At 41.7% G+C, this 25753-nt stretch overlaps 1 protein-coding gene across 1 annotated transcript in view; it reads right to left on the bottom strand.

The window, feature by feature from the left end:
• The window catches only part of LOC138365600 (uncharacterized), a 245139-nt gene that overhangs the window by 85413 nt on the left and 133973 nt on the right, over positions 1–25753 (bottom strand). The window contains exons 21-24 of the mRNA XM_069326077.1: positions 22801–22883; positions 21994–22121; positions 20389–20592; positions 7709–7888 (exon numbers count right to left, since the gene is read on the bottom strand). Of these exons, the coding sequence (XP_069182178.1) occupies positions 7709–7888; positions 20389–20592; positions 21994–22121; positions 22801–22883 (595 nt within the window). The remainder of the gene's footprint in view (positions 1–7708; positions 7889–20388; positions 20593–21993; positions 22122–22800; positions 22884–25753) is intronic.

Here is a 25753-nt window from a genome sequence, read left to right as displayed (position 1 = left end):
AAACTGCTTGTGAAATGTCATTTCTGTGTCGAAACTGACCCAGGTGACGTCTACAGACTAGCAAGTTCCATAAGGATCGCCAGCCAAAAATATGACTACATCAAGACTGTAATCGAGACCCACAGGAATTTACTCCAAGCCGGTCATACTGTCTCAGACCACTCACGTCTAATAGAATCTGATCTCGATAACTATGAACATTCTGTTCAAACCAGTTTAGACCGATATAAGGAGGTGCTTGCGAAGCAAGATATTCCCGAGTGGGTGGATCAGATCATTAATAGACCTGTATCCAAGCTAACACTCAGCTCAGATGAAATACTTGAGCTAAATCAAGACGAGGAGAATCCTCTAATCAATGCTGATCACTATACAGGATCAACAACTGAAGATCAACTTTCATTTTCTAACCTCTCATCTAATACAGCTTCATGTGATGATTTGTTTACAGAGTCTGATCAAATTTCAGACCACACTTCTCAATGTTCCTTGGATTCTATAAGTGCGATACATAATGCTACTGAATTAACTAGCTTATCACCAGAACCCAGAGAAACAAGTGAAGCTGCAGATGAAACAAGTGAAGCTGGAATGATCAGTGAATCTGAACCAGAAAATGATAAAGCTAATGCTGCAGCAGCAGCCGAAGCTGTAATCAAAGCTGAGGCTAAACAAGAAGCCTTAAGCAACACAAGTAATGGTCACAATTGCTCACAACAGCCTTCTAAAGTAAGTGCTGACAATGAGAAGACTATTATAAACCTTGTGCACCAATTATTAAATTTATCTTCACCAGAACAATCAGTTAACTCTTTACAAGCCTTTAGTTTTCAGCTTGAGACTCTGATAAATTCTTTCAGTAAAGAGGTGGATCACCCAACTACTGAGTGGATGACTAAAATTATCATCCAAAGAAAATTGTCTGGTGACACACTTAATAAATTATATGTATGCCAGAATGGTAATACCCTGTCAATGCAGGATATATTTACAGGTTTGCGTAATATGAGCAATCATACAGCAGACCAAGCAATTAATGCTAAATCTGAATGCACCAAAACTGTACCTACATCAGTTTCCTTGCCTGAAACTCCTAAAGTGACACTGTCACTAGGTAACCAAGGTGCTAATACTCAATGTAACAACAATCAGTCAAATACTGATTCATCAGTGAGGCCTAAGAGTCCCACAGGTGCTCCTAAGAGACTTAATAGTCCAAAGAGCACTGCTAATAATCCATGTAACCAGAATCAGTCAAACACTGATTCATCAGTGAGACCTAAGAGTCCCACAGGTGCTCCTAAGAGACCTAATAGTCCAAAGAGCACTCCCAAGAGCCTGTTAATGGTTCCCCAGAGTACACCAAGTACTCACAAGAGAATAAATAACAAGCAAATGCAAGCAGCAAAACCATCACCACCTGCAAATACTGTTTTACCTAAACCGGTAACCCCTAAACGATCTGTAGGATGGGGAATATGCTTGTTTTGCAATCAAAAACATTCTCTGTACAAATGTACTAATTATCCTAATAGAGACACAAGAGTCAGACGACTCAAACATTTACACAAATGTACGAGGTGTCTCAAACCACATAATGTTAACAGCTGTGACACCCCACTGAACACCTGCAATAGGTGTAGAAGGGGCAAGCATCATGCTGCACTGTGCAAATTAGTTAGGACTAATTATGTCAATCCTAGAATAGGACGTAGAGAATCTACACCAGTACAGTGCTGCAAGGTGCGAGATGTGTACAGCGTAACTTCCCAAGCATCTCAAGTGGATGCTGCTCTGCCTACTGCCCAACTTCAAGTGAAGAACAGAGGAACCAAGATCACCATACGTGGACTATTTGATCAAGGTTCCCAGAGAACTTTCATTACTCAAAGGGCAGCAGAGGCACTTAATTTACAACCAATAGGACAGGTAAAACTAAACTTGTCAGGGTCCATGATAAATCGAGGAACCCATGAATACACAGTAGTTCAACCGCTTGTACGACTAGGTAGTCAAGCCAAGGCTGTCCAAGCCATTGTTGTAGATCAAATACCTTTAGACTTAAATGTTAAGGGTCTGGGGTACACAGCCCACTTCCTGCAGGAACGTGAAATTAAATTGGCTGACAACAAATTAATGTCTGACCGCCTTAATAATGTAGATGTACTAGTAGGAGCCGACTACTATTACCAGTTCATAACTGGACATGTTAAACGATTGGGAATGAATATGCTCCAATCTGCAGGAGGCTACTTACTTACTGGTAAAGTTCTGAATGTGAACAAGCCTAAGCCTGCCAATAATAAATTAGTCAGCAGTAAATCGATTCTCCAGCAGCAAGCTAAAAGGAGAAACACAGCTGAGTAATAAACTCAGATTGAATGTAGTGCAATTGATACTCGCTGAGATGTTTCATAGCTCTCAGGAAAATCAATGGTACGTACTCAAACAAGTACAAGTCACAGCGACCAACCCATTGAATTCACTGCAGAGTTAGAATTATTCTCGACAAGTAGTAATTGACCACACTCAGTCTTCCTAGTTAAATTGTAATGTTAGGCTAGAGAAACTAGTACTCCCTAGGAATTAATCATGTTAGGCTAGAGAATCTAGCACTCAATGCCACTGGCATTTCCTGAATTTAATTATAAATTCACTAGGACCACTGGTCCACTATACTTGCGCTTAAAGGTTTGCCAAGAAAACCTTAATACCATGTTTTCTGCACTAAGAGTTAGTGATAAATACTTGCATTAATTGTTTGAGTTGTTTTTTCTTTCGTTTCTGCTTATTTAGTGTAGGAGCGCAACACGAACAAACTTGCAAACTTACTAATAGGTAAGTGAATTTTCAGAGAACTAATATGTTTAATGCATTACCGTTAAACATTAGCATTGTTAATTAACATGCTTCATGAGCTTAACATAGCTCACCTTAGAATTAACGTAATAATATGAGTGCTCGTTCACCATGCGCACGAGCTTAATATTGCTCGCCATGATAACTGAATGACAAAACTCCACCTCGTTAATTCGAGCTCACTGTAGCTCACCCTGTCAGCACTGCTGACGAGCTCAATGTAGCTCACCCTGTCAACACTGTTGACGAGTTCACTGAACTCACCCTGTTAGCACTGCTAACGAGATCACTGTATCTCACCCTGTCAACACTGTTGACGAGTTCACTGAACTCACCCTGTTAACTGTTAACGAGTTCAATGTAACTCACCCTGTCAGCACTGCTGACGAGATCACTGTATCTCACCCTGTCAACACTGTTGACGAGTTCACTGAACTCACCCTGTTAACTGTTAACGAGTTCAATGCAACTCACCCTGTTAGCACTGCTAACGAGTTCACTGTAGCTCACCCTGTCAGCACTGCTGACGAGCTCACTGCAGCTCACCCTGTCAACACTGTTGACGAGTTCAATGCAACTCACCCTGTTAGCACTGCTAACGAGTTCACTGTAGCTCACCCTGTCAGCACTGCTGACGAGCTCACTGCAGCTCACCCTGTCAACACTGTTGACGAGTTCCATGTAACTCACCCTGTTAGCACTGCTAACGAGCTCACTGTAGCTCACCCTGTCAACCCTGTTGACGAGCTCAATGTAGCTCACCCTGTCAACACTGTTGACGAGCTCACTACAGCTCACCCTGTCAACACTGTTGACGAGTTCCCTGTAACTCACCCTGTCAGCACTGCTGACGAGCTCACTGTAGCTCACCATGTTCAAGAGTTTAATATAACTCGACTGTTAATGAGCTCAATACTGCTCACCATGTTAATTTGTGTACATTTTTGCTCACGTTTAGCTTAGTCCCTTACTTAGGTAGGTTAGAAATTCAAACCATTTATTTAGGTAGGCTTAGGGACTTTAGTAGTGTCAACTGAGTACTAGCCTAATCTGTACTCACCATTAATTACAGTTGACTATACTTATAGAGACTGATTTAATAAACTCAATTTCATGTAAAGGTGATTTCGTATTAACCAGTTTACAGTGTCAAGCCTATGAGCTACCATTTAATTAGCTCATAAGTCAGAATGACTAGGCTACTAATCTCACTGTCGACTCAGAATTTTCCTTGATTTTAATGAATAAACTTTTCAGTTCTCTACTTTCTATTATTTAGCTAGTTAGCAAATTATTTGTACCATCAGTCAGCATGACTACTGCACGGCAGTGCACATTAAATTCAACTTCCTCATTTGAATTTGAGGTGATCGTGATGCTGCGTGATGTTATTGTCTAGTACAATAGTTACAAGTCACAGCGACCCTAGACGGTGACCTTACTGTAGTGTCATAGTCTCCTTGATCTTAAATGACTAATAACACTTTACTGTATAATCATACAATAGTGTTATCAGTTCTTAGGAACTTATTCTGAGTTTACCTACAATTCAGCAGCTACGTAATACACCATTACATGTCACTGCGACCCTAGTTGTTGAGTTTATTGTGAGCTTTAGAGTGTTCCTGATTACCGATAACTTAATCATTTAATGTTTCATTATTTCATGCATGTTTCCACTAAGGGAAGCTGCAAGCCTATTACAACTCTGAACAAGAGTAATTTCTTTCACTTCCCACTGAGACAACCGTGATGAAACTACGATGTGATATCACGTAACGAAACATTACACGTCACTATGACCCAAGATATCGCATCACCGTAGATTCTGTTAGTTTAAATTGGGAGAGTTAAATTCTATAAATATTGTGTAGGCTACAAACAACATGTTTCATTTGACATGTAAATAGCAAGACTCAAATTCTTGTAAGTCCTTGATAAATCCGGGACGTTCGTTATGTGTGTACTAACATACTAACCTACTAACATACTAATGTGTTAATCTTAATTTTACTTCGGGATAGGTCAGTACAACACAGTACACTGCGACCCTGGGAATCCCCCCCCGGAGTTATGTTGGATATTTCCAACATCGAATACAACATTGTTGTATTCTCATTACTTATTACTAATCATATTAATATTGTAGTAAGTAAAATTAACAACTCGTAGAATTCTCCTGTACTAATAATTCATCTGTGCATTAGGCTAGAATTCTCACGTCATCTAACGCTAGTATTGCGTCAGATTTCTTTACAGTAAAACACATTATATACAATTTGTGTGAGAATTAAATACGATTCTCCATAATTAAGGCATTCTGTATGACAACTGATTGCAGACGAATTGTTCTCTAACTAAAAGCCGAATAGAGCGTTAGAACTATACCGTCTACCTTGCGATAGTGTTAACGTCATCAATGAATGCTATGGGGAGACATTAATTCCTCTCCCTTGTATCTTTACTATTCTTAAATAGTTAAATACTAATATTTCGTTCCTCTAAATAATAAACCCGTCCAGTCTTTAGAGTTTCAAGCGCAAATGCGAGAAATATTAATGTTCATGCCAATAATTTGTGTAATGAACGTCGACTCGGCGTGGGGGGAGGGACGCGACGCCATCCTCAGTCGGTGACGGTGTGGGGAAGCGGACACGTGCAAGGCCAGAAGGAGGCAAAGCCACGCTTACCGTACTCACAAAAGACGCCATTGTCCAGCAAATAGGACACGTGTGTCTATCCACAGATGAAAGCCGCCACTGTGAGGCGTGAACGACCTCGCAGATAATATCTTCAACTAGTGCTGGTGTTAAATAAGGGACCCCTAGACTTGGTTCCTGACGACACGTGATCAGCCAACTTGAAACGCATCAATCCAGGATAGGTTCGCCGGAGCCTGGGATGCGAAATTACGGCAATCTTAATACTTACACAGTGCCCACAGCTAAGTACCTTTTGTTTGATGCATCATTTACAGGTTTAATAATAGCGGGGTGATTGCGCGTCACGCGGCACGACAACACCTAATAACAGGTGATTAGAAATTTCTCTGTAGATATCAATAATCTTGAATATGTATTGAGCAGTTAAATCAATTGCTACTGGTAGTTATTTATTTTGCAGCTCGAGAGACGAATTCCTCATGCTGTCTTCTCCATGTTAACCGTGTCAGACGTCGGTGTACCAGACTTGGAGATTAAGAGGACTGCCAGGGTTATCTAAAGGAATCTATTACCAGCTAAGGCTTATTTCTTTTTACTCATAACTTTGCAATTTGATACATTCAGAATGTTTTCAACATAATGTGTGATTTACTGTAATTCATTATTATGCTCATATTCATGTTCTTCTTTGTATGAATAATATTATATTCAACATTAATTATAGGATTAGATTATTATTAATAGAATTAGTGAACGAACCACACTGATTCCTGGACGTACTGACCTCCAGTAATAACCCCCCAATGTAGGTGTTTGAGGTTTGGTTTTAATAATACAGCCCATTAATTATTCTTATGATCATACTTTCTAGTCATATCCATAGTCACTGGTTTTCTCTAGAATTTTATCTAATGATCTGAAATTCTCAGTTTCCCTCTTTACTTTAAAAGCGGGTGGTCCTTCGTAATTTAATTTACTACTTTAATTATTAATTAATCAGAATCAAACCCAAATATCCCACACTGTCCTGTCTTATACTCGTTATTTTATCATAGAATTCCAGAAGGTTTGTTAGGCACGATTTCCCTGTCCAGAACCCATGTTGATGTTTGTTCACAAACCTAATGTTCTCCAGGTGTGCAACCAGTCGTAGCCTAATTATTCTTTCCAGTATTTTACATGGGATTCTTGTTTGGATGCTTGCTTGTTACAGGGGATGTGTGTGTGTGTACTCACCTAATTGTACTCACCTAATTGTGCTTGCGGGGGTTGAGCTTTGGCTCTTTGGTCCCGCCTCTCAACCGTCAATCAACTGGTGTACAGATTCCTGAGCCTACTGGGCTCTATCTTATCTACATTTGAAACTGTGTATGGAGTCAGCCTCAACCACATCACTTCCTAGTGCATTCCATTTACTAACTACTCTGACACTGAAAAAGTTCTTTCTAATGTCTCTGTGGCTCATTTGGGTACTCAGCTTCCACCTGTGTCCCCTTGTTCGCGTCCCTCCAGTGTTGAATAGTTCATCCTTGTTTACCCGGTCGATTCCCCTGAGGATTTTGTAGATTGTGATCATGTCCCCCCTTGCTCTTCTGTCTTCCAGTGTCGTAAGGTGCATTTCCCGCAGCCTTTCCTCATAACTCATGCCTCTTAGTTCTGGGACTAGTCTAGTAGCATACCTTTGGACTTTTTTTCAGCTTCGTCTTGTGCTTGACAAGGTACGGGCTCCATGCTGGGGCCGCATACTCCAGGATTGGTCTTGCATATGTGGTGTACAAGATTTTGAATGATTCCTTACACAGGTTCCTGAACGCCGTTCTGATGTTAGCCAGCCTCGCATATGCCGCAGACGTTATTCTCTTTATGTAGGCTTCAGGAGACAGGTTTGGTGTGATATCAACTCCTAGATCTTTCTCTCTGTCTGTTTCATTAAGTACTTCATCTCCTATTCTGTATCCTGTGTCTGGCCTCCTGTTTCCACTGCCTTGTTACATTACTTTGCATTTACTCGGGTTGAACTTCAACAGACATTTGTTGGACCATTCACTCAGTCTATCTAGGTCATTTGTTTGTGTGTGTGTGTGTGTGTGTGTGTGAGGGTGTGTGTGTGTGTGTGTGTGTTAGTTTTCATTACACACTACTGTATCATACATAATTGTGGCTGATTATCTACATCATATCAGTACCTCTTTGGCATGGCAACATCTGCCAGCCCAAAATGGTGCAGTTGACCAGCTGTTGGGTAACATTGTGGGCCACCTGGTGACTAGGGTCGCAGGTGGCATTGGCTTGGTCTCCAATCACCCACACTGGCCTAGATGCGAAGGTCGTATTAGCGTAATCCAGAGGCGGAGGATTAAAACACCCTGAAAGAATGAAAAGTTGCAGTGCATTAATAGTAATGAAGTAGAGACAGTAGCAATAAATGTGTAACAAGGCCATTTATAATTTTAGGGCATTTCCTCATAACACTATAAAGCAGAGAAACAAAAAGAGAATAGCCTCGATAAACTGGCAAACCCATTACTAGATATTATCTTCGTTATGGGGGGCAGGGGGTTGTACTGAGAAGGGCCAATAGCTAAAGTCAAAGGTGTTCCTAAAATAGTGGAGATAGGTAGGCCCCGGCCCCTAGGGAAAAATATTCCCAGCAATGAATACATGTTTGGATAGAATAAACGTCTGCTGTCTAAGGTAATCACCTACTCCACTCCAAGCAGGATGAAAAGATACTCCTAGCTTTATCCTTATTTATTAACCCTCTAATAAACCCCCACATATACAGAATACAATAAATCACTTTACCACTCTACCTTACGTTAAACACCTTGGTCCACATAAGCAGGATTCAAGGTTACAACCGCAAACTAGGGTAAAGACTACTTTTCTGAAGGGCACTTGTAAATGCTCAAAGTCGCCCTGGTAAACTTTAGCACATGGGGTTTTCACTAGTTACCCTAGAGTACACTTAGGGATACCAAGACACTGGCTTAGTCTACATAAATAACTAAACATACACCTAGCTAATAGCACGGTAATACTACAGTCAGATATTGGCATAAGAGAAACACAGAATAAGGTAAGGGAAGAGATGAGGAGGAGGAGAACAGAGCCCACAGGGAATGTGTAGACACCACAGCAGCCAGACAGAGAAGAGCCAGGAAGCTGCTCTCTCAGCCTACAATGATTGTGGCCAGGTGGATTCTCAACTGATCGCACGGTAGCAATCATCACAAGTTTACCCAGACATTCATTCCTAGTTACTTTAACAATTCTAAGAATAGCTGATAATTAGTTCAATATTATATTTAATAATCAACAAGCACAGAGTCTGAATGCTCTGTGAGTAACAAGATTTGTCTTACGTCTGGCAAGGGAGATGGAAACAAATGTGTACCTAGGATTTCAGGAACCACGAATGTAAATGTTATTGTTAATTAAATATCCTTCTCACATGACCCAATCCTATCAATTAATGAATAAATAATTATTTAGAACTCAAAACTGACCTCTGGTTTCTAAATAAGAACCCTAGGTTTTAACACTCCTTCCCCCACCCTTCAGAGAAAAAAAATGTGGCTACTAGTCAAACACACAGATCACACTAACGTGATGCATCAAATGAACAAATCCACAAGGGCTGTGACGAGGATTCGAACCTGCGTCCTGTCGACCAGGGCCTTTTAACCCTGTCGTAGCTCAGTCGATTAAGGCAGTGTCTGGAATGCTCCCGGACGCAGGTTCGAATCCTCATCACGGCCCTTGTGGATTTGTTCATTTGATGCATCACGTTAGTGTGATCTCTGTGTGTGATGATGTAAGGGCGAAGAGGGAGAACGGCCTGTTGACATAGCTCGGGTGCAGGGGGGGTTGTGTTAAAAGCCTGGTTTGTGCCTCGGAGAGGCTACGGGATCCAGTAAGTTCAGAAGAACTTCGGTTTCAACCGTTTTAACCCTGTCGTAGCTCAGTCGATTAAGGAAGTGTCTGGGATGCTCCCGGACGCAGGTTCGAATCCTCGTCACGGCCCTTGTGGATTTGTGGCTACTAGTAGTCACTTTTTTTGTAAGAGCATACAAAGGTAAAAAGGAAAACATAGTCCATAAAAGAAAATTTAAAAAATAAGAACCAATAATCTCTGAAAGAAAAAGTATACACAAAAAGAAATTCTGTGAAAGAAAAAGCACACACAAAAAGGGAAATAAATAAATTTGACAGGGAATATTGAATGTCACAGGAGAACCTAAAAAAAAAAACTAAACATGACAGTTGATATATGACTTCCTATGGCTCAGATGAATGTTACTCAAGTAACCGGGACAGCACATTGGCTATCACGTTTAGCCGACCCAGTAAGTGGATAATGGAAAGGTTGAAGTCCTGTAGATACAACGCCCACCTGAGGATGCGTTTATTTTTCTCCTTCATCTGGTGTATAAACACCAGTGGATTATGGTCCGTGTACACTTCCACTATATTAGCTGTGAGATACACTTCAAACTTTTTACAGGTTAACACTAGCACCAACGCTTCTTTTTCTACCACTGGATAATTGCGTTGCACCTTGTCAAATTTCACGGAGTAATAGTACACTGGATGGTCCACTTGATCATTCCCAGTTTGCAACAATACTGCACCAGCACCCGAGTCAGATGCATCAATGTGAATTTTAAACAGTGTGACGAACCTTGGACTAGCGAGCACTGGGGAGGAAGCTAAGATCAATTTCAAGTTTCTAAAAGCCTCTGTTCAGTTTGTTAACCACTTAAATTTAACGGCCTTTCGCAACAAGTTAGTTAGTGGAGTGACGACACTGGAAAAGTTCTGACAAAAGCAGCGGTAGTAAGCACACATACCGATAAACCATTGAACTTTCTCTTTTGACCGCAGCACTGGATACTCCAGAATGGTACTGATTTTATCTTGCCGAGGTAACACTTTTCCTTGGCCCACTTCATAGCCGAGGCAAGTCACTGTGCCTTGGCCAAAATTACATTTTTTCGCATTTAACGTTAGATTTGCACTTTTCAAAAATGTGAACAACTGGCATAACCTAGCTATGTGGTCAGCCCAATTTCTATCAAAAGCACAATGTCATCTAAATACGCCCAATTATGTGGCACATTTGCGAGCAGAGAGTTCATTAGCCCCTGGAACGTTGCAGGGGCATTACGCAGACCGAAAAGCAATACCTGATACACGAAGACACCATCGGGTGTTACAAACGCGGTTAGCTGCTTGGCATGTTCGGTGAGCAGAATCTGATAGTATCCACTCGAGAGATCGAATTTCGATACATAGGTGGCATTCCCGATCTCGTCGATGCAGTCTGCAGTCTTCTAGGAGGGGCAGTGGATAGGCATCCACGAAGGTCACGTTGTTGAGCTGCTGATAATCGGTGCATAATTGTCAGGAGCCATCTGGTTTAGGGACCAAAAGGCAGGGTGAGCACCAAGAGCCCTGGCTCGGCTGGATGAGGCCGTGCTGGAGCAGGAAGTCGACTTCTTCATGCACGATGACCTACTTTTCCAGACTCATCCGATAGGGTTGAAGATGAATGGGGTGTAGTCCGTCAACTTGACATCATGGTAGATGGCATCTGTCTGGGTCGGGACCTCCCCAAACAGACTGGAGAATTCGTCAAGTAACGACTGCATCTCTTCACGTTGGAACATCTGCAAATGGGACAGTCTCTCCTCCACAGCATTCACAGAACAAGAATTATTGAAAATGAGATTAGTTGGGCCCCCAGAACAATTATCCCCTCCCTCACTGGAAAAGGAAACATTGGTTAGAGGGATGGGCCTGGGGCCCTGGAACTTCTTCAGCCGGTTCAAGTGTACATGCATCAACTGGGTACGCTTGTCAGAGTGCGTTACATTGTACGTGAGGTCCCCAACCTTTTTGGTCACAATATAGGGGCCTTCGTACTTGTGAGACATAGTAATCCTCCAGTCGAGGTTTTAATACCAGGACAGGGTCACCAGGCTGAAATACCCTCAGCTTAGCCTTAGTTTTTTCATACTTTCTTGGGCCTTCTCAAGATATTTTAGTGCAGCCGCCTTACAGTCACTGAGTCTCTGGTGGTGTTGCACAAAGAAAGCTGAATCTTCGGTCAACGTTACATTACCTAACAGATTCTCCTGTAACATTTGTAAGGGTCTACGGACCTTATGGCCAAAGACTAACTCAAAAGGAGAACAACTCAGTGAACTTTGTAACCCCCTCTCGAGCAGCAAACAAAACATATGGCAAGTTCTCATCCCAAAACCTATTTGAATTCTCACACGATGTCTTCAGCATCTGTTTTAGAGTCTGATGGAACTGCTCAATTACCCCCCCTGACTCTGTAGATGGTATGGGCTAGAAACCTTATGAGTTATTCCATTGTCCTTACAGAATTGCTAAAAAATATCAGACTTAAAGTTAGTACCAGACTTAAAGTTAGACCCGAGGCAGTCCAAAAGTAGAGAAAAATTGCAACATACAAGCAACAACAGTCTTTGCCCGGATGTTCCTTACAGCAAAAGCCTCAGGGTAACAGGTCGTAATTCACATCATTGTTATCAAGTAAATATTACCAGACTTAGTTCTAGGTAATGGACCAACACAGTCCATTGCCACATGAGAAAATGGTTCCTCTGGCATAACAATAGGCCTCAGAGGAGCTTAAGGTGGAGTCTGGTTTGGTTTCGAAACAAGCTGACAAGGGATACAAGAGTTACAAAATTTTGCCACATCGCTTTTCAGCTTGGGCCAGTAGAAATATTTAAGGTTCTTATGATACGTAATGTTAATGCCCTGATGACCCCGCATAGGGTCATCATGAGCAGCTGCCAAAACTTTCGCTCTATAGCAGGCAGGCAACATAACCTGGTGTACTACCTCCCACTCATTTGACAAGGGAGAACTCTGTGGTGTCCATTTTCTCATCAAAATCTGATCCTCGTAATAGTAACCAGTTGCTGCATCTACAATCTCCTCCTACATCGTGACATTCTGAAAGTCTGGGGTCAGCCTTCTGCAGTTCACTCAAAGGGGCACACATGCCTTGGTCAGATGCCATTGTCTGAGACTCAACAGGGTTCTCTTCCACCTCCTCACTACTTTTGGTAGGAGGTGATGGTAGGCTCTCCACAATGTCCTCAGCCTTATCATCGATTTGGGCTATGAACGTGTCCGTAAGGTCCACTTGGCTTTCACCACTCAGAAAGTTCCTCGTGTCCCTCGGGATTTACCAGCTTGGCAACCACAGGGCTGCCCTTACGTTTAAGACCCATAGACCTAGCCACCATACATGCAGGATTCACAAAATTATCCTCTGTGGCAGATAGATCCAGGGAAAACTTAGGGGTAGGCAACATAATAGGCAGTCTGGAGTCCCCTACCTTATTCCCTGCCTATTCATTACCTAATATTACATCAACATTAGGGAAAGGTAAGTAAGAAGTGACTCCGACTGTACAAATACTCTTATGGAAATCAGATTCCAGGGTTACATTATGAAGGGGCACTGCTCGAGTATCACTTGTGACACCCTTGACCACTACTACCTCTCCAGTGTCGAGAGTGTAAGCACCTTGCAATGCACTCTCCAAAATTAAAGTCTGGATGGCACCGGTGTCTCGGAAGATCACCACGTTCTTCCAGGAAGAACCCTCAGAACCCTCTCAAATGATCGTATGGTAGCAATCATCACAAGGTTACCCAGACCAGACATTCATTACTAGTTACTTTAACAATTCTAAGAATAGCTGATATTTAGTTCAATATTATATTTTATAGTCAACAAGCACAGTCTGAATGCTCTGTGAGTAACAAGATTTGTCTTACAAAGGAGACGGAAACAAATGGGTACGTAGGATTTCAGGAACCATGAATGTAAATGTTATTGTTAATTAAATATCCTTATAACATGATCCAATCCTATCAATTAATGTATAAATAATTATTTAGAACTCAAAATTGACCTCTGGTTTCCAAATAAGAACCAAGGATCGTAACAATCTTCCTAGGAGATTTCAATCTACCCAGTTTAAGATGAAGGTTAGCAAACAATAATGTTATATCAATGAATCTATCTAGAAATAATCAATCAAAAGTCAGGGAACTACTTAGTTTCCGTGACAAGTTTTTGTTCAACCAGCAGATTACACAGCCAACTAGAACTGAAAAATACTTTAGACCTGATCTTCTCAAACAGCGATTAAGTAATCAGGGGCATTACAATTTCAGACACCAATACTTAGGTCAAAAGATCATTGAAATACACCTTATCATCTATGCTCATAATAGATCCAAATAGATTATGAAGCAAGAAGTGTTATTCAATAAATTCAATTATAATATTAAATGGATTGACTTGGTGCCTTCCTGTCACCAGGGAACTAATTTTAACATCAGAAAAGAAACATTTTTTTTTTTATAATTTTTTCTTGTACACCACCGGATGGACTCACGTGAAGGCAGGGGTTAAATTCAGCTGCTGTGTCCAAGTCAGTTGCAGATGTGTAACCATCTATGGAGAGTTTTATATGCTTGCTAAAAATTATATATATATATATATATATATATATATATATATATATATATATATATATATATATATATATATATATATATATATATATATATATATATATATATATATATATATATATATACTAGCCAAACCTGACCACGTGTTGCTGTGGCTCAGCAACACATGTGCGCTGCTGAGCCACAGTAACCTTCCCCCTGTCTCCCAGTCGTTCCCACCATTTCTCCCTCCACCATGCCCTCGTCCTCCCAGTCATTCCCCATTCCCCTGTCCCCTCGTCCTCCCCACCATTCCCCCTGTACCCTCGTCCTCCCCACCATTCCCCCTGTACCCTCGTCCTCCCCACCATTCCCCCTGTCCCCTCGTCCTCCCCATCATTCCCCCTGTACCCTCGTCCTTCCCACCATTCCCCCTGTACCCTCGTCCTCCCCACCATTCATCCTGTCCCCTCGTCCTCCCCACCATTCCCCCTGTACCCTCGTCCTCCCCACCATTCCCCCTGTACCCTCGTCCTCCCCACCATTCCCCCTGTACCCTCGTCCTCCCCACCATTCCCCCTGTACCCTCGTCCTCCCCACCATTCCCCCTGTACCCTCGTCCTCCCTACCATTCCCCCTGTACCCTCGTCCTCCCCACCATTTCCCCTGTACCCTCGTCCTCCCTACCATTCCCCCCTCCCCCTTCCCTTGTCCTTTCTGTTACGGCCACAATGGGTCGCAACCGGGTTCTTTTCTGGTGGTGCTAAAGTTTTGGTTTCCAACCCAAAGTTAGTAGTGGCTTTCAAGAAGTGAGCTCGGTAATGCAAGTAAAATACACTGGGGGAGGTGCATTGAATACTACACTTCATTAATTATCAATATATTCATATATAATCACTTTCCCATCACCTCATATATAACCCTAAAAGAAGTATTACTATATTTAATATGTACACAAGTGTCATTCTCATAGGACACTAAGCGATGCTCAATCAATGCAGTCTTGTCAGCTACCGTGTTTCCTCAACACAGTACCATCCTCAACCAGTACTGGGAAACACCAACGAGTCTACCCTGGCCACGGGCCAGCCAAAACACAGTCTCACTAGGTGCTCTCCGTGCATGCCCACAATCACTCTCCAACCTGGAGCTCGCAGAGAATATCAGCCTCGCGCTGCTGGGCCTCTTCATGTACAAATACAAGGGTAGCGAACCGCTAGCAGGAGCTTCTTGCAACTTGCTGGTTACACTCCTCCATAGCACCTTACTGTCAGTCGTCTCTTCCGCTAGCCAGTCCTGGGTACGCCGAATTCTGTCACTGCCACTTCACAGGCAGACAGTAGAACACTACACAGTTCTTCTCCGGCGGCGGCTCACTGCTTCTGTAGAGCAGAATGGAATAGAGAGACATTGGCTGCCTTTTGTAGACTGACTGTCTTCATACCACAGCTGCCCTACTTCGACTCTGTGGATACAGACACGTCATGAATACACTGGTCAGTACATGGGACACTAAAAACATCACTTACGTACTCTGACATAGTCATACTACTTCTCCTATAATAGATGGCACTGATTTTCTAAGCGCCACCTCACCAGAGGTCAGCACCAGCTACCTCTCGAGCTGACTAGGACAGGAATCTAGTGCCTCTTGCTGGTATAATCCTGTCACCACTAGATGGCGTCGTCCAATTTGTGGGGGTTTCGGGAGCGGACTCACAGATGGCATTGACATCACTGTTCTATGCTCCGACGATGAAATCGGGTTCGTAACACTCCCCACCATCCCCCACTTCCCTGTCCCCTCATCCTCCTCCACCAATCTCCATTCTCCTGTCCCCTCGTCGCCACCATCCCCGACTTCCCCATCCCCTCATCCTCCTTACTATTACCCCCTCGTCCTCCCCAGCATCCCCCACTCCCGTCCCCTCGTCCTCCCCACCATTCCTCACTCCTTCGATCGATGTATTCCCAAATGATCTGATGTTCCCATCAGAAAATTGGAACATAAAATGATCTGATATTCCCATCACTGAAATATACGAAAAACTATACTCACGAAATGAACGGTTTGGTAAACAACAAAACTCAATTTCAATGCATTGTCACACAAAATAATTAAACGAAAATGAAAATAAATCAAAATCTATGATAATTCAATTTATCAATGAATTCAATATATTGAAATAGAATTAACACATATTTAGTATAGCGTAAGTTGCTCTTACGTGCAATAGATGGTGCTGTTTTTTTTTTTAAATCAGGTTCTTACCTGTCGCAGGTGTGGCATCTATACTTATACTCATGAAATGAACGGTATGGTAAACAACACAGCTTAGTTCCAATGTAATGTCACACAAAATAATTAAATCAAAATGAAAATATATCAAAATGTATACAAATTTAATTTGTCAATGGAATCGAAAACATTGAAATGGAATCATGTCATATTTAGTATTGTGTGTGTTGGTATTACATGCAACAGATGGCGTTGTTTCTTAAAAAAAATGATTTTACCTTTCACAGGTGTGGCATCTATATGTATAGATATAAAATGAACAGTATGGTAAACAACACAGCTCAATTCCAACACAATGTCACACAAAGTAATTCAGTAAAAATTAAAATAAATCAAAATCTATGAAAAATAAATTAATCAATGCAGTTGGAAACATTGAAATGGACAAATCCACAAGGGCTATGATGAGGATTCGAACCGACGTCCAAGAGCATCCCAGATGCTGCCTTAATCAACTGAGCTACGACATGGTAAAACAATTTAAATCAGAAATTCTTTTTGCAATTCTTTTACTATGTCGTAGCTCAGTCGATTAAGGCAGTGTCTTTGATGCTCTTGGGCGTAGATTTGAATCCTCGTAAAGTCCCTTGTGGTTTTATTCATTTGATGCATCATGCTATTGTGATATTTGTGTGTATTGAAATGGAATTCATAACATATTTAGTATAGGGTGTGTGTTGCTATTATGTGCAACAGATGGCTCTGTTTTAGGAAAAAAACATGTTTTTACCTGTCACAGGTGTGGCATCTATATAGTAGGTATATAAAAACACGTGCATATTCGAATGGAACGTTGTGTCAGAAATTCAAAGCAATCAGTGAAGAACTATGGGAGATTACAGCATGTGTTGCTCTTACATCCAACAGATGGCACTGTTTTTGAAAAAAAAATGTTTTTACCTGTCACAGGTGAGGCATGTATATAGTAGGTATATAAAAACACGTGCCTATTCAAATCCAACGTCGTGTCAAAATTTCAAAGCAATCAGTAAAGAGGTTTCAAAGATTTGTCTCACATGAATAACAGTTTTTTTATCCAAAAAAAGTATGTTTTTTCCATCACAGATGTGACATCAATATTGTATGTGAATAAAAACCCGCTCAGATGCGAATGGAACATTGTGTGAAAATTTAAAAGCAATCGGTGAAGAACTTTCGGAGATTAGCAATTTTGAACAAAGGAACATTTCCATTTTTATTAATATACTACCAGTACCCGGCTACGAGTTGCTGTGGCACAGCAACGCATGTGTGTTGCTGAGCCACAGCAACCTTCCCCATCCCCTGTCCTCCTCACCATTCCCCCCTCACCCGTCTCCTCGGCCACCCAACCATTCCCTACTCCACTGTCCCCTCGTCCTCCCCACCATCCCGCCCTTCACCATCCCCTCTTCCTTCCCACCATGCCCCACTCCCCTGTCCCTTTGTCCACCCCACCATTCTCCATTCCCCATCACCTCGTCCTCACCATCCCAAACTCCCCCGTCCCCTTGTCCTTCCCCACCATATCTTAAGGTTATCTTGAGATGATTTCGGGGCTTTTTAGTGTCCCCGCGGCCCGGTCCTCGACCAGGCCTCCACCTCCAGGAAGCAACCCATGACAGCTGACTAACACCCAGGTACCTATTTTACTGCCAGGTAACAGGGGCATAGGGTGAAAGAAACTCTGCCCATTGTTTCTCGCCGGCGCCTGGGATCAAACCCAGGACCACAGGATCACAAATCCAGCATGCTGTCAGCTCGGCCGACCGGCTCCCTCACCATTACCCCATCCCCTTGTCTCCTTGTCCTCTCCACCATCTCTCACTTCCGTCCCCTCGTCATCCCAACCATTCCCCACTCCCTCGTCTGATGCCTTCCCAAAGGGTCTGATGTTCCCATCACTGGAATGTAAGAAAAACAGTTAAAAAATTAAATAAAAATAAGAAAAAAAAAAAAACTTTGCTTACGAAATGAATGGTATGGTAAACAACACAGCTCAATTCCAACGCAATTCACACAATATAATTAAATCGAAAATAAATCAAAATCTAAGAAATTTCAATTTATCAATGCAATCAGAAACATTGAAATAGAATTGTAACATATTTAGTATAGCATGTGTGTTGCTCTTAAATGCAACAGATGGTGCTGTTTTTCAAGAAAAGCATATTTTTACCTGTCACAGGTGTGGCATCTATACTTATACTTATGAAACGAATGGTATGGTAAACAACACATCTCAATTCCAACACAGTCACACAAAATTATTCAATAAAAATAAAATACAACAAAATCTATGCAAATAAAATTTATCAATGCAATCGGAAACATTGAAATGGAATTCGTGACATATTTATTATAGCGAGCATGTTGCTATTATGTGCAACAGATGGCGCTGCTTTTCAAAAACGCATGTGTTTACCTGTCACAGGGGTGGCATAAATTAGGTATATAAAAAGATGTGTTTATTCGAATGCAACGTTGTGTCAACATTTCAAAGCAATCAGTGAAGAACTTTCAGAGATTACAGCGTGTGTTGCTCTTACGTCCAACAGATGGTGCTGTTTTTCAAAAAAGCATGTTTTTTTCCTGTCACAGGTGAAGCATGTCTATAGTAGATATATAAAATGACCCGCCTATTCGAATGCAACGTTGTGTCTAAATTTCAAAGCAATCGGTAAAGAAGTTTCAAAGATTTCCCTCACATGAAAAACACAGTTTTTCAGAAAAAACATGTTTTTGTACCGTAACGGACGTGACATCTATATAGTATGTATATAAAAACCTTGCCAGATGCGAATGGAATGTTGTGTGAAAATTTCAAAGAAATCGGTCAAGCAATAGCAATGCAAATGTGAACAAGCCTGAATGGTCCCCCAGGCATATATGCAACTGAAAACTCCACGCCCCAGAAGTGACTCGAACCCATATTGCCAGAAGCACTATGCAACTGGTGTACAGGAGACGTTAACCACTTGACCATCAGTGACCGTACAAAAGATGATGGTAGCCGAAGCTAATTGCCCATCATCCTGACGACACTTTGATGGTAATTTTGGGCATAGTTATATGCCCCCAGCATAACTGATATGTGTACCACTACACCACCCAGACCCTACAAAAGGGAACGAAACTTCGGAGTTTATCTGCAGCATTTTGATCCCTTGAGGGCACCAGGGTCGTAAACGGTCAGATTACGTTTTTCATCGAACAATTGCATTACCAGGGAGAACTCGGGCCGTTTATTCACACATATTTTTGCCTAAACTTTAAGTAAGAGGTAAACACACTCATCAGGCACCAACCACTACAAGTGACTCGAACTCAGAAAGCATAGGTGTTCGCCCACCTGAGCATAAATGATACGCTAACCACTACACCACCCAGACCGTACAAAAGGGAATGAAACTTCAGAGTTTATCCACAACATTTCGATCCCCCGAGGGCACCAGGGTGGTAAAGGTCAGATTACGTTTTTCATCAAGCAATTGCATTACCAGGAAGAACTCGCGCCGTTTATTCACACATATACCTGCCTAAACAACAAGTGAGAGGTAAACACACACATCAGGCACCTTCAAACTCGCCCAAAGTGAGAGGGCACTCAGGGGGACGCATCCATTAGACACAAGAGACCCTGCAGGGTTTCCCATGGCCCTTAGATTGGAAACACGCAAAGGGAAGCCATGTAGGGTACTGCTAACCGGCGCCCACGTCTTCCAAGAAAACTACAAAAATGCTGAACCGCTGGAACTTGTTCACTGACGGGGGTCTAGCAGGGGACCACCAAGAACAAAAGCAGGGGTAACTAAAACCAAGGGCAGAATCCCCCACCAGGCAGGAAACAAAAAACAAAAGAAAAACCCAGCAAGAGGACAACGTACCCAGGCAAAACAGAGCCGGACGCTAAGAGAGGTGAAAACTAGCTGTGCAGTACCCTGCACTCCTACCAGTGTAAACTAATCCCTACCCAAATGAAACACCCCCAGCACACTAAGGGCGGTCAATCACTGAGCAGCAAAAGACCAAACAGAGGTAGATCCCAAGGTGACTTGCAGAAGTCACACTTACTATCACATGCAGTAACATTGGTTCTGTTGTAAGCGTAGGTGCCATTGTATTCAGTGCAGGTGAGGACCTGTGTGTGCTCCCCTGCCATGTTGGTCATGTCATCACTTTTGCAGGAGTATGAGAGGCTGTAGGTCTCGTAGCGCGGGTGATCTCCTAAATTCTGATTCATGTTCGGTGGTGTTGGCGGAAACGTCTCATTGCAAACTGGGAGAGAAAGAAGGGAGTAATATTGTAAATTCCAGCCCTTCGTCGAACCAATAGGCCATCAGGTTCACAGCATATAAAGTAAAATAATGAATAATCTATATCTACATGAGTCAGAGACTCAAAACCTGCTTCGTGTATTTAGCCTGTATTGAAAGATCTTCCTAAATCAATGTAACCAAAAGACCTTACTTAATCTTACACAGACCTTACATAAACCCACAATATAAAATATTAATTTACATTTGAGAAAAACGTTACTGTAACATGTAAAAGATTCATTGTCAGTTGTTTGTCTGCTGTATAACTCAAATACTGACTTATTATAATCATCATGCCAGTATTTAACCTCTTGCTTGGGCTGGAGGATTGGTTGAACTGTTAGCTTCTCATATTTATAAAACTAGACATGTGGGACAATAAATGATATAAAAACATGTGAGCCAAAATATTGAACATAATAATGGCGCCTATTGCACCTCTGCATATCAGTAGGGCTTTTGCACATCCTACCGTGCCTTCTGGTATCATGTGGAGTTATTTCTGTGTGCAGGTTTAGAACCAGTCTTTCTAATATTTCCCAAATTGAAATTATTATGTATCTCTCGCCTGTGCTCTAGGAAATATATATATAATATTTTTAGATCATCCCAATAATTTAGTTGTTTTTTTAATGAATTCTAGAAGTAAAAGATCTTTGCATGCTCTCCAGGTCAGCACTTTCTCTAGCTTTAAATGAGGCTATTAGTGTTTAACAATATTCCACTCTAGAGAGAGCATTATCTTAAAATATGCCGACTTTTAGAAAAGAAGGCAGGCTACAGAGTTTATTAGGTGGTTCTTAGTGTTTGTTTAAAACTGGATGAGTTTGTTATTGTTTGAACTGCCGGGTTGTGTCGAGTAATAGGTCGTAAATCATTTTGGGTAATAAAACACCAGGCACAGACACCATAGGTGAGATAAGGATAAAGATGAGGGGGGTAATAAAGAATTACCAGGGCAGTGATGTAAATAGTATTTGATTTTAGAAAGAATGCCAACCGGTGAAGAATTTTTTGTTTTATATATATTTAGTATATGGCACTGTAAATTCAACTTATCAATGAGAACATCAAGGAATTTACCATCTACTCCGTTACTAATTTCGATATTGTTAATTCTCAGGTTAACTTGATAGTTGAATTACCAAATAAAATATAGAAGGTTTAATCAATGATAAGTTTCAGTTTGTGAATAAAAGGGTTAGGACTAGAAAATATGAAGGTTGTGTCATCAGGAAATATAACTGACTTGAAGTGTTGAGAGGCATTTAGAAGGTCATTGATGGTGTAGGATTTAGAAAGTAAATGGGAAGGGTGGGGGGGGGGGTAAGTGTAGCAAGACAGTCAAGACAAAACTCACCATCTACACCAATACAAGGTATGAGGGGTGGTTGTCTTGGGAACCAGCCTCCTAGCTGACCATGGCACCACAGGTACTGCTTGGTCTTGTTGCCCACATCAGCGTTCACAAAGTATCCGGGCCAGCAGCTGTGATGATGCAACACACAATACCTTAATGAGTTCATCCTCTTATGGGGTGTTATCACTGGGTGCAGCACTTGAAAAGAGTCCATCCTTAAACTTTAAGTGGGACACTATTCATTGGCAAATTTAACTTAGAAGAATAAATTAATCAGAGATGCCCTTTGAAATTAATTAAGGAAAGATATTTTTTTGGGGGGCATGTATTTCCAGTTTTATTGGAGATGAACTTTCTTGTTTAATAAGAAACCATTTTTTTTTCCTTCATGGGAGGTGGTATTTCAACATACATAATAATGTGACACTCCTATTTTTAAAAGGAAGAAATTACAAAATATTTTCATTACTTGACATTATAATCATTCTTTAAATATATATTTATGCATTTAATAATTTTATAATATATTTTTATGTTAAATGTGTGTGTGTAGCTCACCTGTATTCCAAGGTCTGGTGTATAATGCTACCACCGAGTATCCCTCTCACTGACATGTTTTCGTACGGTGGATACCACTCCCAGCACCCTACCATGGATATGGATAACATTTCGTCAACTTAAAAGATATAGCTACCGTTGATTTGTTTGCATATTAGGGTATTAGCAAAAGAGAGTTCCAGAGATTCGTTGCCATTCCAGGTACAACTCTCTCTGTACCCAACCAGGAGAATACCAAAGTTTACTTACTGTTCCAAGTGCAATTCTCCCAGCACCCTACCAAGGGAGTACCAGGGATTAGTAACCATTCCAAGTGCATCTCTCCTAGCACCCTACCAAAGAAGTATGCTACAAGTGATATAGGCAACTGTTTTTACGTTATATGTTTTTAGGCTATATGTTTTTAGGAGCCCAAGTGACCAACTATTCAGTTGGTCACTTGCAAGATGTTCACCCACATATATATCAATGGTTTATTCTGGTTGGTTAGTTACTTCTTATTTATTGTTTACTGCATTGGTTGTGATTCTCTTATGACAGACCTACAGGTAATAACACTGTTGTTGTTGTTGTTGAGTTAGGGGCGACGACGATCGTGGGATCGGATGCGCCCCGGCGTACCCGTGAAGGGTGAATCGCAAAGCCAGGAAAGGCGAAATGCTAAGCCAAAGTAGTGAAATATACGACTACGACCGCGCGCACCAGCTGCCAGCTGGCACTCCCTGGAGTGCCAGCCGACAGCTGGTGCGCAGGTGTGTAGTCGCACAGGTTTTTGGGGGATTTTCCCGGAAGTTTTGGCATGTTTCGGACGCGTGTGAGCGTCCGATGTTTGGGTATGTGGTCATGAAAGAGGGGAGGTCATGTTGATGAGTGGCAGGTGGTGCGCGAGGTCAACGTCACAGCGCGGGTGTCTAGTCACATAGGGTTTTGGGGGATTTCCCGGAAGTTTGACGCGTGGCGGACTTGAGTGGCGGGCGAGCAGGTGCGGTCCCCCACCCCGCGCGCGCGCGCGGGTCTAGTCCTCGGGGGTTAAGGTAAGTGGTCAGGAAAGATTGGAGATCTTGTTGTGTGAGAGTAAGTGGTGGAGTAAGAGGAAGGAGTGAAATGAATATGTGTGTGTTTAGCAAGTGATAGAGTAAGAAAATAGAAGGAAGATGGAGGAAGGAGTAAAAGAGTTGATCGTGAGTTAGTGTGTAGATGAGAGAAGGCAGCACGGTCTGTTATGTTGTTTTGGGATGGGAGCTGGATGGAGTTTCCCCTTCGTCTGGAGAGAGTGCTCTGGGCCATTATGTGGTTAGACAATCCCATTGACTCCCCTACAGGAAGGTCTTAAGTGATGTTTGTAAGAAATGCATGGAAAGACACGGGACTGTTGTCTTCAGAGTGGTGATGTTCGCCCCACGGCGGGTCCTCTTACACTGGATTCGTTAAGGAAGGGGAGCGAAGTACATACGACAGACCCACACCTGTCAGCCATCAATCATTCACTCCCACCCCCATCCCCACCCGCTCCCGTACCATCAACCATTGTTCTGTGCAAAACCTTTTAGTATGTGTAAGCTCTATCGTAACGTGATCAACATGGTGAGAGCAATAACGAGGGAAAAGTAAACACATTATATAAATTTTATTTCTTTATTAAACACTTAAGCGATTTACAACGATAATAATAATAATAATAAGACTTCTTCTTGGTGGTTTAGCTAGCAGACAGTTGTAGAAAGACCTTCATTCAGTCCATCGAACCTTCCCAACACGATAGTCAAGCAGTCAATCTGTAGAAAGTGGAAAAGGTTATAAGTTTTGTTGTTGTCAATGTTGTAAACATAAATACAGACATTATTGTGTTCATCATTCAATCCTAACATAAAGTATTACTCACCGCACCATCATCCTAGCCAACTTCGTCACACAGCGTTTCACACTCAGCATCACTACCGTTTAAGCAGAATGTTCGCTTACACACAGGCATTTTCATCTGAGCGTAATTGAATTTCAACACTTTTTCATCATTCTTGCGAAAATGACCATATTTAAACGCTTCATCAAAGTGAAGCAGGGCGGCCTCTAAGCCTAGTCTGCAAAAATGATAGGCAAAATAAACGGCGTAATTCCCACAGAAGTAACTATTCAAGGATTGTATCCTTTTCTTCATAATATATAGGGTATAGTCTTGGAAGTAGGACATAAACTCTTCGAAATATCTTGAATACGTTCCTATTGCAGGATTGGCATAGCTGTCTAGTATAACTATCTCGCTTCTACCTTCATCCTTATTTACATAGAATGTTATCCAATGGCCCATTTTATTACGAGAACCCGAGTCCAGAGTGTTGATTATGAACACCACAGGTCTTTTTTTATGTATTTTTGTCAGTATTTTCCGTACGTCATCAGCTAGGAAACATCCTAGATAGTCTACCCTAGCACCTAAATTACTTCTGATAGCCTCATTTATTTCCAAACAATTCATATTAGTATTTTATCCTCGCGTATCGCAAATAACGCGACGATCCGCGTTAATGCTGATCACACCCGTTGTAGCCCCATAAACTAGAATGACTTTATTTCTAGTTACTCCGCGTTTAAATTCCAAAGCGATCCTCAGATTACCACTTTTTTCAATCGGGATGGTGTCATCGATATCCTCGGGTTGTAAATTAAAGGCCAGTATGGTTCCACCATTCACATATGTGTCATAAGATAATATATTGTCTTTATCGAATCCTAAGGCTTGTAATGCTGTGTAATACAACTTGGCGCAGTTATGAGGGAAGTCACACCCAATATTGACAATATTAGTGCTATTCTGGGATATTAATACTTTACTAAGCTCGCAGTTTTCCAAATAAAGCGGGTTGCGATTATATGCACCAGACACTGCCTCCATATCAAGGATGATCATATATAAATGTTCTGGTATAACAGTTCCCCACGGCTGGTCCATTGTTATAGAGCGTTGACCCGTGCCCAATATATACGTTTTGTATAAAGTTTTATTAAAAGTATACGTAATAGGAGAGTTGTTCTGCACCATGGCTTTATTAATGGCTACTAATCCTTCAGGGTAAGGCAATACCCGATCCACCCATAGACGTGTAGACTTGATATTATATTTAAAATTAGCGTGTTCATTATCGCTGAGTATAAGCCACTTATCAGGTTGAAGTTCGAGCCGCACCCTGATGTCCACATTATCCAA

The sequence above is a fragment of the Procambarus clarkii genome, chromosome 17 (genome assembly GCF_040958095.1).
Source record: "Procambarus clarkii isolate CNS0578487 chromosome 17, FALCON_Pclarkii_2.0, whole genome shotgun sequence".
Lineage (NCBI taxonomy): Eukaryota > Metazoa > Arthropoda > Malacostraca > Decapoda > Cambaridae > Procambarus > Procambarus clarkii.
The sequence above is the reverse complement of the archived record's forward strand: the minus strand, read 5'-3'. Positions and strand labels throughout refer to the sequence as shown.